General features: G+C 47.9%; 1 protein-coding gene across 1 annotated transcript; it reads right to left on the reverse strand.

Moving 5' to 3' along the window:
• Positions 1-11695: 11695 nt before the first annotated feature.
• LOC115457065 (olfactory receptor 2AP1-like) lies at positions 11696-12490 on the reverse strand. Its single transcript, XM_030186489.1, has one exon. The coding sequence runs from the start codon at positions 12488-12490 to the stop codon at positions 11696-11698; it is 795 nt and encodes a 264-aa protein (XP_030042349.1).
• Positions 12491-13861: the final 1371 nt, after the last annotated feature.

A 13861-nucleotide genomic window follows, 5' to 3' on the forward strand; every position in this document is an offset into this window, starting at 1 on the left:
TTTGGGGGGGGGGGGTTGGAGGGCTCAACACTTACCACCTAAAGTGTAACAGGTAGGGGGGGATGGGCCTGGGTACGCCTGCCTGAAGTCCACTGCAACCAACAAAAACTGTTCCAGGGACCTGCATACTGCTGTCAGGGAGCTGGGTATGATATTTGAGGCTGGCAAAAAAGGTTTTTATTTTTTTAGTGTGGGAGGGGGTTGGTGACCACTGGGGGAGTACGGGGAGGTCATCCTCCATTCCCTCCGGTGGTCATCTGGTGAATTGGGGCACCTTTTTGAGGCTTGGTTGTGAAAATAAAAGGACCAAGTAAAACCGGCAAAATACTCATTAACACCGCTTTTTTCCCATTATGCGCTGAAGCCGGCCATTTGGTAGCCATGCCTATGCCTGCCCATTTCCCACCTTCGCTACGCCGCCAGCACGCCCCCTTGAACTTTCGCCGGCTCGGCGACGGGAAAGCAGCGAAGGTGTCAAAAAAGCACCTTTCGATTATACCGGTTTCGCCGCTTTTGAGAGCTCGCCGGCCATCTCCCGATTTATGTCAGAAGATGGCTGGCGATCACTTTCGAAAATGAGCTGGACAGCTCTCCAATTATTCCCAGTGATTTCTAGGTTACTGGTGCCACACTCCCAGTGCTCCCACAGTTCCCAGAAAGCACTCACAGACCCAACACACAAACCAGCAGGATTCTTTAGCAGTCCAGACAGGCAGAATGAACAAACAATTGTTTTTATTCTCAGAATTTGGATCAGTGGAGAAAAATTGTGCAAATAGCAAACAGTAACAAGTAACTGAAAAAATGGATCAATTAGAAAACTAACTAAACATCTATACACTGTCTAAACAGTATCTGGGAAGGTCAGGACATAGAATTCACAGAGCCTCAGCAAAGAGATCTGTCTCTCTTTCCTAAGATTGAAGGCAAAATCAGTACACTCTACGGATTGTACACGGAGGTGAGAGGCGCTGTCATGTCAGTGCAGGGGGCCCGATATGGAGGGGGAGGGAGTGGCGGTGACGACGTCGGGGATGGGGGGGTGATTGTGGAGGTTGATGCGCGGCGATGTACCTTTTCTTCCTCTCTCCAGCAGCAGCGGCAGGCCGGCAGCGTCCGTTTCCCTCTCTGTTCCGCCCTCTGACATCATCACGTCTTGACGCAAGGGCGGGACAGAGAGGGAAGTCTCCACTGCGCATTTGCAGGTGAGTCAGTCACTTGCGTTTTATATGTTTGATTCTAAACATGAACGTCCTAGGCATTTTCCAAACAAATATACATAAACTTATTATATGCAGACATAAAAAAAATAACCAATGATTTGATGTGTGCATATAAAAAGTTGGTCATTGAAACTAAGATGTGCAGCAATCTTTTCCCTGATGTACAGCACCAAGAACATGGGGGGGAAAAGGACCCCAGGAACCAACAAAGGCACAATAGAGAGAGAGCACGAAAACCGGTTCCATAGTAACAAAGTGTACTTCAAACTAATAGCAAGATTGGAGAGATCTAGACAATGGAGCTGGCATACATTCACTTCACAGACTATTCCAGTGGCGTAGCCAGACCTAACATTTTGGGTGGGCCCAGAGCTAATATGGGTGGGCACTGTGTATATAGGTTTGAGTAGTGTTTCTTGCTACAAAATAATGCATTACAATGCACTTGATGATGGATTTCCAAGTAGTATGCCCAGCATCAACATTCGGAAAAACCAATATTTTAATATATAGTTTACGCTATCCCACATCTTAAACGTGATCAGGCATAAGTCTACTATAACGGCAAACATCTCAACACACATGGCAGGACCCTACAGTATAATTTCAGAAATGATATCCTTCAAACTTTGCTTCCCTACCCCCTCCCCCCCACCCATAGCCCAGCATCAGCCCTTCCCTTCCCCATCATCCATCCCATAGCTATGCATCAGCCCTACCCCTCCCCATAGTCTGGCATCTCCCCCCCCCCCCCCACCACCACCACCCTGAAGCACACCAGCATTAAATATAAAACCTTTTTTTTAATGCCCTGGGCACTGCAGAGGCCACCCCCACTCAAAAACCCAACATTATTGGTGGGGGTGGGCTCTTCACTGCCTAGGGGAAAAAGATGAAATATACCTTTTTTCTTCTAGGCAGTGAAGAGCCCACCACCAATATTACACACACACACACACACACACACACACACCCCTAGCCACATCCATCTTCTGCTTCTTCTCCCTCCCTCCCTCCCTCCCTCCCTCCCTCCACCCACACCTTCTAGTCTCATCCATCTTCTGCTCCCTCTTTCTCCTCCACATAGTTCCATTCATCTTCTGCTCCCTCTCCCTTCCCTCACACCCCCTAGTCCCAACCATCTTCTGCTCCTTTTCCATCTCTCTCTTACTCTTCCCCCCCCCCCCCCCCCCCCCCATGGTGGTTTCATTTTTTTAACCTTTTGCCGGCTGGTCTCGCCCCCGTCTCTCCCGCTCTCCTTCCAGCAATGTCACCGCCACAGCACTGGAGTCTTCCAGTTCTTGCTCTCCCTCCAGCCCCGTGCTGCCCGGTATCATCCCCTCCCCCTAGTCTTTCAATCCCTCGAGTCGCCGGCAGCTTCATCGAGAAAGCAGTACAAACACTGCTTTAGACCTGTCCCTGCCTGGAAGTCCTTCTCTCTCCTACAACTTCCCGCCTGCACAGGAACAGGAAGTTGAAGGAGAAAGAAAGGCTTCTGGGGGCAGGTCTAAAGCAGCGTGTGTACTGCTTTTCCGCTGACGCTATCGGCGGATCGGGGGATTGGAAGGCTCGGGGGGGGGGGGGGGGGCGATACCTGGTGCCGTGATGCTGGAAGGAAAGAAAGAAGAATGCATTTTGGACTTGGAGAGCTGCTCTTTCCTGTCGGCACAGTCGGCTGCGGGGCTATGTGCACTGATTGTCGGAGCAGGGAAAACTGGGTGGACGTAAGCTGAGATTGGGTGGGCCTGGACCCACCCAGGCCCACCCGTAGCTACGCCCCTGATTCCAGCACAAACACACAGTACATTGGGTCTGTTTTATTGCACTAAAGCTCCAAACTGAAAAGGTGTGTTTTCATTTTTTTAAATCTCCTTCAATATCAATCCCACTCATTCAATATTCTAATAGGAGCATACATTCTCTCACAAGGTTCTCCTTTCTTTGACTATCTGCCTCTTTTCCCACCTTCCTCTCTCAGCATGCAGGTTTTTTCTTCCTCACAGGTTGAACCTTCCCCTGTGCATTGTACTTCCTGCCATTGTGCTTTCATAATCTCCTCAACATCATGGCATAAACCATACTTTTATTTTATTTACTGATAGAAAAATGATGACAGATAAAGGCCATAGGGCCCATCCAGTCTGCCCATATATATCATCACCCTATGAGATCCCATATGCTTTATTGATTTCAGATACAGTCCTCATCTTCAGCTCCTCAACCAGGAGGTCATTCCATGCTTTGATGAAATATGTCACCCCAGGTCCAGGTAAAGCCAATTCACCACTATTTGGTCAACGTGGAGGGGCATAATCAAACACGAATGCCCATCTCCATGGGCGCCTATATCCGTGTGCGCCTATTTCCGTAAACGGGACAACCCGTATTTTCAAAAAAAGATGGGCACCCATCTTTTTTCCGATAATATGGGTTGTGCGGGGCAAATGCCTAGGAGTTGGCCGTTTTTTCAGCTGGGCTCTATCGGTTTTCAGGCATTGGGTCGTGGGAGGGGCCAGGATTCGTAGTGCTCTGGTCCCCCTCACATGCCAGGACACCAACTGGGCACCCTAGGGGGCACTTTTACAAATTAACAAAAAACAGTAAAAGAGCTCCCAGGTGCATAGCACCCTTCCCTTGTGTGCTGAGCCCCCCAAAACCCACTGCCCCACAAGTCTACACCATTACCATAGCCCTAAGGGTTGAAAGGGGGCACCTACATGTGGATACAGTGGGTTTGGAGGGCTCAGCATTAACCAGCACAAGTGTAACAGGTAGGGGGGATGGGCCTGGGTCCGCCTGCCTGAAGTCAACTGCCCCCACTAACAACTGCTCCAGGGACCTGCATACTGTTGTGATGGAGCTGGGTATGACATTTAAGGCTGGCATACAGGCTGAGAAAAAAAGTTGTTAAACTTCTTTTTTTTTGGTGGGAGGGGGTTAGTGACCACAGGGGGAGTCAGGGGAGGTCATCCCCGATTCCCTCCGGTGGTCATCTGGTCATTTAGGGCACTTTTTTGGGACTTGTTCGTGAAAAAAAAGGGTCCAAAAAAGTGACCTAAAATCTCGCTAAAAACGGCTATTTTTTTCCATTCATTGGCGATGATGACGTCAGAGGGCGGAACAGAGAGGGAAACGGAGTCGGATGGTCGGACTCTGCTGCTGGAGCCTGGAAACGAACGTCGCGCACACCAACCTCCACCCTCCCCCCCCATCCCCGCCGCCGCTCCAGCCCCCCTCCGTATCGGGCCCTCTGCACTGACCTGACAGCGCTTCTCACCTCCGTGTGGAAGCGCTGCAGGCAGCAGCAGAGCGATCTGCTGCCTGCAGCGCTTTCACACGGAGGTGAGAGGCGCTGTCAGGTCAGTGCAGGGAGCCCGGCACAGAAGGGGGAGGGAGCGGCGGCGAGGAGGGTAGCTGGAAATCTCGCCCATTTAACAGGCTTAATGGCTAGTTAGGTACATATTGGAAGATGATCCCTGTGGAATGCCCTTCCATTGGCATTGCGAATAGAGGATTCTCTCTCCTGCTTTAAAACACAGTTGAAGACATATCTCTTCCACTTAGCTTTTGGGGTATGATTTTTGCCACTGGTACGCTCCTCGTTCCCGATGCCTGTGCATCATAGCATGCAGATATATATATATAATATATATATAGTGAGAATGAGAGAAACCACAGATCCCAGAATGCATTACGGGAGTGGAAAAGACAAGAGCAGAAAAACTATAAATCCCAGAATGCATTACGGGAAAGGAAAAGACAAGAGCAGAAAAACTATAAATCCCAGAATGCATTGCAGGAGGGGGGGGGGAGGAGGAGGAGGCAGGAGCATAGAGAGTACAGATTCCAGACAGCTGGGAAGGATAAGAGAGGTCATGACAAAGGAGAGCTGGAGTGGCAGAAGGAGAGAGATGGGGCTGATTGGGAAATGAGCTGGGGAGGAAGTGGAACATAGGAGTGGAGGGGTGGAGAATGAGAGGATGGAATGGGAGGAGACAGAGGAGGAAGTAGTAGGGGAGGAAATGATGGAGTTTTTGGAGGGACAGGTGGAAGGAGGAGAGTAACTTCCTGAGGAATTGAAGCACAGGAGGACTCAGTGGAGTCAGGAGAATCCGGTGGGTGGATGTCAAGAGATTTGTTGTTGACAGTTGTGGGTGGTGGATTATTGCAAGCCTGATTTGCTGAACTGTGGTTAAAGCTGAGCTGGGTGGAGAAGCCTGGCTATCTAAACTGTGTTGAAAAGCCTGAGTAACTGAACTGTGTTACAAAGCCTGGCTAGCTGAGCTGTGTGGAGAAGCCGGGTTAGCTGAACTGTGTTGCAAAGCATGGCTAGCTGAGCTGTGTGAAGAAGCCGGGCTAGCTGAACCGTGTTGGAAAGCCCAAGTAGCTGAATTGTGTTGCGAAACCTGGCTAGCTGAACTGTGTTGCGAAGCCTGGCTAGCTGAACTGTGTTACAAAACCTGGCTAGCTGAGCTGTGTTACAAAACCTGGCTAGCTGAGCTGTGTGGAGAAGCCGGGCTAGCTGAATCGTGTTGAAAAGCCTGGATAGCTGAGCTGTGTGTGTGAGCGCAAACAGCACGGACAGTTGTGGAGAGCAGACAGCACGGACAAGTGCGGAAGCGGGAGCTGATAACTCTGGTGAGCGGTGAAGGGCTGACATTATATATATATATATATATATATATATATATATATATATATATATATATTCCTTTCTGTATTGTACTCCATCTTGATGGCTTTGCTTTAGGTGGTTACTCTCAAATAAAGATAACCTTGAACTTTGAACCTTGGTTGGAAGGAGTAATGAGGTTACCCTTCCATACTCTGATACCCTGAAAATTAAGCGGGCTGCTGTGTTTTGAGTTGTCTGCATCATTTTGATCACAGATTCTTTGCTTCCCACATATATTACATTACAGTAGTCAACCAGTACCAATGTTTGTACTAATTGCCAAAAAAAGATTGTTTAGAGAAATTATCTCTGATCCTTTTTAGTTTCCATAAGATCTTAAACATCTTTGCTATTACAGCAGGTGTTTGATTTTCAAATGACAGATGCTGATTGAAAATTACTCCTAAGATTTTTAACTGGGTTTCAATCGGGTATATGCAGTGGTGTGCTGGTAAATGTTTAACAACAGGCTCTCTCCCCCCCGTCCCCCTCTGCGCCCCCCCCCAAATTGCAGAGCTGGCTATAGCCAGGGAGAGAGCCTGGGGGGGGGGGGTAGCAATGCATTACTCCAGGAAAAAAAATTAAATGATCCCAGGTTCCAATCTAATTCATGTTTAATGTGCAATAAAATGCCATAAAAAGTAAATAAATATAAACTTTTAATGTTGAGCACCTGATTCTCAAAGTGAACATATTCCAAACACTATAATGAAAATAAAATGATTTTTTTCTACCTTTGTTGTCTGGTGACTGTTTTTCTGATCTTGCTGGCCCAGTATCCGATTCTGCTGCTATCTGTCCTCTTAACTCCTTTTCCAGGGCTTCCTTTCCATTTATTTCTTTCCTTTCCTCCTTTCTTCTTCATTTCTGGTCCTCAACTTCTGCCTGTTTTCTTCATTCATGTGCAGTTTTTCTCCTCTCTTCCTTTTCCCTCATCTCATCTCCTTCCTCACTCTTCCGTACCCTCCATCCATGTCCAACATTTCTTCTCTCTCCCCTCCTCTCCCCTGCCCTCCATCCACCCATGTCCAGCAGTGACCCTCCTTTCCCCTGCCCTGTTTGCACCCATATCCAGCGACCCTCCTCTCCCTGCCCTGCACGCACCCATATCCAGTGACCCTCCTCTCCCCTGCCCTGCACGCACCCATATCAAGCGACCTTCCTCTCCCCTACCCTGCACGCACCCATATCCAGCGACCCTCTTTTCCCCTGCCCTCCATCCACCCATATCCAGCAGTGACCCTCCTCTCCCCTGCCCTGCATGCACCCATACCCAGCGACCCTTCTCTCCCCTTCATCCACAAATGCCCAGCGACTCCTTTCTCTCCCCTTGCCACCCCCTCCCGAGTTATTCGGCGAATTCTCCCCCCTCCCTCCTCCCTCCCCCGCTGGCGCTGCCGGTTCGCGCTTCAAAATGGCCACCGAGACTTACAAGGGCGGCCTCCAAGACTTCAGCAGAAGTCTCGGCGGCCATTTTTAAAGCGCAAACCGGCAGCACCAGCGGGGAGAGTCAGCGCTGGCAGCGGGCAGGCAAGACTGCTTGCCCCGAAGAATTCGAAGAGTCAGGTCGGTGACGTGAGGGATCCGGAGGGGAGGAGGGAGGGAGGGAGGAGAGCCGGCTCGCGCGTTTTAACAACCGGCTCGCAAGTCGGAAGAAAAGTTAACAATCGGCTCTTGCGAGCCGGTGTGAGCCGGCTCCAGCACACCACTGGGTATATGATTTGATTGATTTTAAAAACAGAGTAAGGAATTTGGCAGTGTGAACTGGAAATAATTGGTAATATAACAGTTTGAAAATAGCATCAGTCAGAAGGGATAAATTTACCTGTTCAACAAGTCTAGACATGAAGTTTAGCTAGTTGCAGGATCCTTTTACGTGGGTCAATGCGCCAAGGTAAGTTTTACCATGGCCGTAAAAACGTTTTGCATTGGAGGTGACCATTTTCTTACTGCCGCTGGAGTTATTTCCAGATATTCAACGCTGGGTCATTTCTAGGCACCAGGTTTATGTGGCCGGCGATATTCAGCACTTAACCAGATAAAGATAGGATTGACTTTTATGCAGTCTGATTTGACTACTAGGCTTACGTGGTTAAGTGATGAATGTTCTTGTTCATCAGATTCTTTATGGTATCTCACCATCTTATATCTCATTAATTTATTACCACGAAATGTCACCTTATCGTCTAGAGAATATCTCATATCAGTGGCGCAGCCAGACAGCCATCTTTGGGTGGGCCTGAGCCCAAATTGGATGGGCGCACAACATTTTTTCTGCCCCTGTCCTACTCCCACATGTCACCCCCCACACTTCACCCCTCCCCCAGCACCTCACAACTCAAAATATAAGTACTTTAGCTCATGAGGATCCCCAAGCTCTGCTGGCGGAAGACTTCCTCTGAAGGTGGCCAGAATTCCATTTTACCAAGTTTGGCAAGCAGCAGCAACATTCCTGAGCCACCGATGTCGGCACCCTACCCATGCGTAGTCGTCAATCACTCAAGGATGGTGCTGCATTCTATAGAGCTTGGTAGAAGGGAATTCTGACTGCCTTTGAAGGGGATCCTCAGCCGGCCATGCTTGAATTTCCCCTCCAGCTATAGCAAGGGTCAGAGCTGGAGTTAGACATGCTGGGGCCCAGGTCAGCAAATAAAAGAGGGGGGCCCCCCTGATCCCTGCCTGCCCTCCAATCTCCCCAACTGGTAACCCCAAGAAGTTAAACTTGGCATGTACTGCAACACTGGAGAAACAAAAAACATATATGCACTATGCACATTTCCCAAAGCTAACATACTACATTTAATAGATTCAAAATAAAATGCTTTTTTGTACCTTTGTTGTCCGGAGATTTTACTTTTCCATTATGTTGGTTCCAGTATCTCTTTTCCTGTCTGTCTTCTGCTAATTTTCCTTCAAGCGGCTGCTGTCCATTTGTATTTTCTCCTCTAACATAGTAACATAGTAGATGACGGCAGAAAAAGACCTGCACGATCCATCCAGTCTGCCCAACAAGACAAACTCATATGTGCTACTATTTGTGTATATCTTACCTTGATTTGTACCTGTCTTTTTCAGGGTACAGACCGTACAAGTCTGCCCAGCAGTATTTCCCGCCTCCCAACCACCAGTCCCGCCTCCCATCACCGGCTCTGGCACAGACCGTATAAGTCTGCCCTCCACTATCCTCGCCTCCCAACCACCAACCCCTCTTCCCCCCACCTGCTCCGCCACCCAATTTCGGCTAAGCTTCTGAGGATCCATTCCTTCTGCACAGGATTGCTTTTTCTCCTCTCTCCTGTCTTATTCCATTCCTTCACTACACCTACCTTTTACATATTGATATTTTCTTTTTCTTTTTAGCTTTTTCCTCTCTCTTTTGTTTCTTTATTGCCTCTCTGTTTACTCAAATTTCACCCTTTCTCATCCTTCTCCTTTTTACTTTTCAGCTACCTATTAATTTCCATCTCCTTCTCTCACCCACTAGCTGTCCCATTCCTCATCTCACTCCTTCCCCCCCAGCCTTCCATTTCCTTTCATCTTTAATCAACTCTCCATTACCATATTTCTACCCCCCCCCCCCCAATCACTATCCTCCTCTCATTTGTTTCCTTGTCACCCTCCCCCCTTGGCCTCTGCCAAATAGTTTCACCATTTGCAACATCTTTCTCCCTCAAAGCTTCTAGCCCAGTGCCTGCTCCCTCTTTCCCCTCCCCACCCTTGTAGCCTGATATCTCCCTGTCCCCTCTACACATCCCCAGCATCTTCCGGCCCCCTTCCCTTGTGGTCCAGCATTTCTTCCTCTTTTCCCTCCCTCCTACTGTCCAGCATCTCTCCCTCACTCCTTTCTGTCCCTGGATCCACACTCTCCCTCTTTTTCTCTTCCCCATCCAGTGCATATCTCTTCCTCCCTCTCATCCACCCCCATATTCAACCTCTCTTTCTTCCTCCCTCTCTCCTTCTGTCCACATCACTCTCACTGTCTCCCTTCCTTGTGCCCTTGGTCCAACATCTCTCTTGTTCTTCCTTCTTCTTCCCCATACAGCATCTCTCCCTCTCTCCTACTTCTATGTCCAACATTTCTCTCTCTCTCTCTTCTTCTGCATCTCTCCCTCCCTCCCACTCCACATCCAGCATTTCTTCCTCTCTCTCTCCATGCATCTCTTCCTCCCCCTCCATCCTCATGTCCATTTCTCCCTCTCTCACCTCTACCCCCCTGTGCAGCATCTCTTCCTCTCTCTCTCTCCATCCCATGCAGCAGCTCTTCCTCCCACCACACCTCCAACAGTTGTCTCCCCAACCCATGTAGCATCTCTCCCTCCCATCCCATGTCCAACTTCCTCCCTCACTCCTTACCCCCCTGTGCAGCAACTCTCTCTCCCTCCCATCCCAAATAATTATTTTTTCTTACCTACACCCCATGCAGCATCTCTTCCTCCCTCACCTCAAAAAATTAACCCTTTCTCTTCCCTCCCCATGTGCAGCACCTCTTTCATCCCCCCCTCCATGCAGTTCTTTTTGTGATCCTTTGTCTGAATCTCCCCTCTCCTTTTACAAACATCACATCAGCTTGATCTCCTGTGCCTACCTCGAAGAACTTCTGCTTCAGTGTCTTCCACTGCTCGGTCCCTGTAGCATTCTTTTTATCGCCCATCGCCGGCAGCGCTGCGATTCACACGGGCTGCTCTGCTCCCCCTTGCCGCGTCCATCCGGCCCTCTCTGATGCACTTCCTGTTTTCATAGTGCCAGATGGACGTGGCAGGGGGGAGCGGAGCGGCCTCTGTGATTGAATCGTAGCGCTGCCGGCGACGGGCGAAAAAAAGAACGCTGCAGGGACCGAGGCAGCAGCGAGGTTGCGGGGAGAAGAATTTCAGGCAGGGCAACACTCCCGGACCAGACCCAAAAGCAGCGAGGGATGTTGTTGGGTTGGGGCTAGTTAGGGCGGGCGGGCCTGGAGCAAAAGTGGCTGGGCCTGGCCCCGCCCATGGCTGCGCCCCTGTCTCATATTACATTTCCCAAGTTGTAAAAACTTAACCTACCAAACTATCCATAATGCTAATTTGTCTTACCAAAGTACCAAACTCTGAAACTCATTACCCAAGTACATCAGACACTCAGTCCATTATGTCATTTAGAAGTTTACTTAAAGCCTACTTCTTTAGATCAGTGCTCAGCTAGTATGAAAAAATGTATTCTTAAATTAATTTTTTTCCCTATTAGTTGTATTCTTGCATTAATATTAATTGTCTTGTAATGCTTCTTCTTAATTTGTTATGTAAGCCACATTGAAGCTGAGCTTTCTTGGGAAAATGCGGGGTAGATATGCCATAATAAATAAATTAAATAAATAAGTATCAGCATGTAACCGCATAACTGGTCGCTCCGTCCACGGACCACCCACAAAATAGCTGGCTTTGAGAGGTGATATTGAGTGGTATTAACCAGATAAATACTGTTTAATATCAGCTGATAGCCCTGAACAAACGATTTAACTAGTCAGGAGCCATTTCTGGCCGGATAAATCGCTTTGAATATTGACCCCGTTATAGCAGTATTTACTGAATAACATGAGTAAACCAGGAAATAAGAGTCTTGATTTATGATGACGTTTCATTGGTCATGATCCTGCCTTGTTTCCTTTCATATTGTTTGTTTGTTTTTTTAAAGATGAGATTTCCCAGGGCATTTTTTACTTCCTTATTTCTCATGCTATAAATTAAGGGGTTTAGCATGGGAATGAACACTGTGTACAGAAGGGCAAACATTTTATCTTGTTCTGGTGACTGCATTGAATGGGGTCTCATGTAGATGCACATAATACAGGCATAGAACAGAATAACAACAGTGAGGTGGAGGAGCAGGTGGAAAAGGCCTTGCGCTTCCCTTCAGAAGAGCGGATTTTCAAGATGGCTCCGATGATACAGATATAGGATGACAGGGTTAATAGGAAAGGGATGACAGCCACAAATGGTCCTTCAGAAAGTACTAGAGTTTCAAAGTTTTGGGTATCACTGCAGGAGAGTTTTAGCAGTGCATTCTGATCACAGAAGAAATGGTTAATCTCTTTGGAACCGCAAAATGAAAAGTGGGACATAAAATCTACTAAAGGGATCATATCCAGAGAGCCAGTTATCCAGGCAGTGGCTGCAAGTAAAATACAGTTCCTTTTGTTCATCAAGAGTTGGTAATGTAGGGGTTTGGATATAGCCACATAACGGTCGTAGGCCATAGCTGTGAGAAGCCAGAATTCTGTACTTACAGTAATTGTTACCATGTAATACTGTGTCATACAGAGAGAAAATGGAATAAAGGTGTTCCCTTTTAAAAGACTTTCCAACATGGTAGACAGAGTGACTGTGGTGTTACAGATATCTAAGAAGGACAAGTTGCTGAGGAAGAAGTACATGGGTTTGTGGAGCCGATGGTCAGAGAACATTAATATTAAGAATCCAATGTTTCCCAGAACAGAGATCAAGTAGGCTGGTAAAACTATCGTATAAATGAAAACAAGCTGGTGAGTTTGGTTAAAGAAGCCCAGAATGATGAATCCTGCGACCGATGTCTTATTCTCTCTCTCTGTTGATGCAGTGTTCATGATCTGTAGATATGCAAAGAAAGAGAAATATTGCAGATGAATGTAACTATTTTGCCATGTACTGGTGACCCCCAATGAGGCTATCAGGGGTCCTTTTACTAAGGTGTGCTGAAAAATGGCTTGCGTTGGCGTAGATGCGTGTGTTGGACACGCACAGGTCCATTGTTCAGCGTACCTGCAAAAAAGGCCTTTTTTTTGGGGGGGGGGGGGGGTCGAAAATGGACGTGTGGCAAAATTTAAAATTGGTGTGCATCCATTTGGGGCCTGAGACCTTACCGCCACCCATTGAGCTAGCGATAAGGACTCACGTGTCAACCGGGCGGTAATGGTCTATACATGTACAATGCCGATTACCACGCTTAGTGGATGCCGGCACGCTTTGTGGACACATGTAAAAAAATGAAATTATCGCCTGGGCCAAACGGTGCACAGCTTAGTAAAAGAACCCCTCAATGGTTTCAACAAGACGGTCATTCAATTTACATCAAAGTTACAAGAACAGTGGCAAATGGCTTAAAATCCAGTACTATTTCCATTAGAATTTCACATGTATTTTCACTTCTTATTCTACATACCTCAGTTTGGGCCTAGAGCTGCAGTAATTCAGTTTCTGATGATGGGCAAGGCAAGACTTGGGCAGAGGTCATCAGAATTCTCCCTTGTTCTCCCCAGATATCCATCCTTGGGCAAAACAGTCAGATTAGTTTTGTATTAAAGTAATTGAAATGGGATGCAATGGAATTCATTGCAGAGGAACTATATAAATAAAAACACATGGGAGAAAGAATAATAATTTGCCAGTCATCCACCATATAATCGTACAGTATTAGGTAGTACCACTGAATGTGCAGTCCTAAACTTAAATGGATAAGATATCTGTTATGCTATGACAGCTAGTTAGGGAGTCTGACTTAAACAGATGTGGAGGGGCATTTTCGATCGGGGACGCCCATCTCTAAGGGTGCCCATCTCCGAGGACGGCGCCGTGAAGAGGCGGGGCTGACCGTATTTTCAAAATAATACGGTTGGGGGCGCCCAAATCTCAACATTTGGGTCGACGTCGGCTTTAGAGATGGGCGCCCTCGGTTTTCGCCGATAATGGCGCCCATCTCAAAAACGAACAACTCCAAGGCATTTGGTCATGGGAGGGGCCAGGATTCGTAGTGCACTGGTCCCCCTCACATTCCAGGACACCAACCGGGCACCCTAGGGCGCACTGCAGTGGACTTCACAAATTGCTCCCAGGTACATAGCTCCCTTACCTTTGGTGTTGAGCCCCCCCATACCCCACTCCCCACAACTATACACCACTACTATAGCCCTAAGGGGTGAAGGGGGGCACTCACATGTGGGTACAGTGGGTTTCTGGTG

Source organism: Microcaecilia unicolor, chromosome 14, assembly GCF_901765095.1.
Source record: "Microcaecilia unicolor chromosome 14, aMicUni1.1, whole genome shotgun sequence".
In the NCBI taxonomy this organism is placed as follows: Eukaryota; Metazoa; Chordata; class Amphibia; order Gymnophiona; family Siphonopidae; genus Microcaecilia; species Microcaecilia unicolor.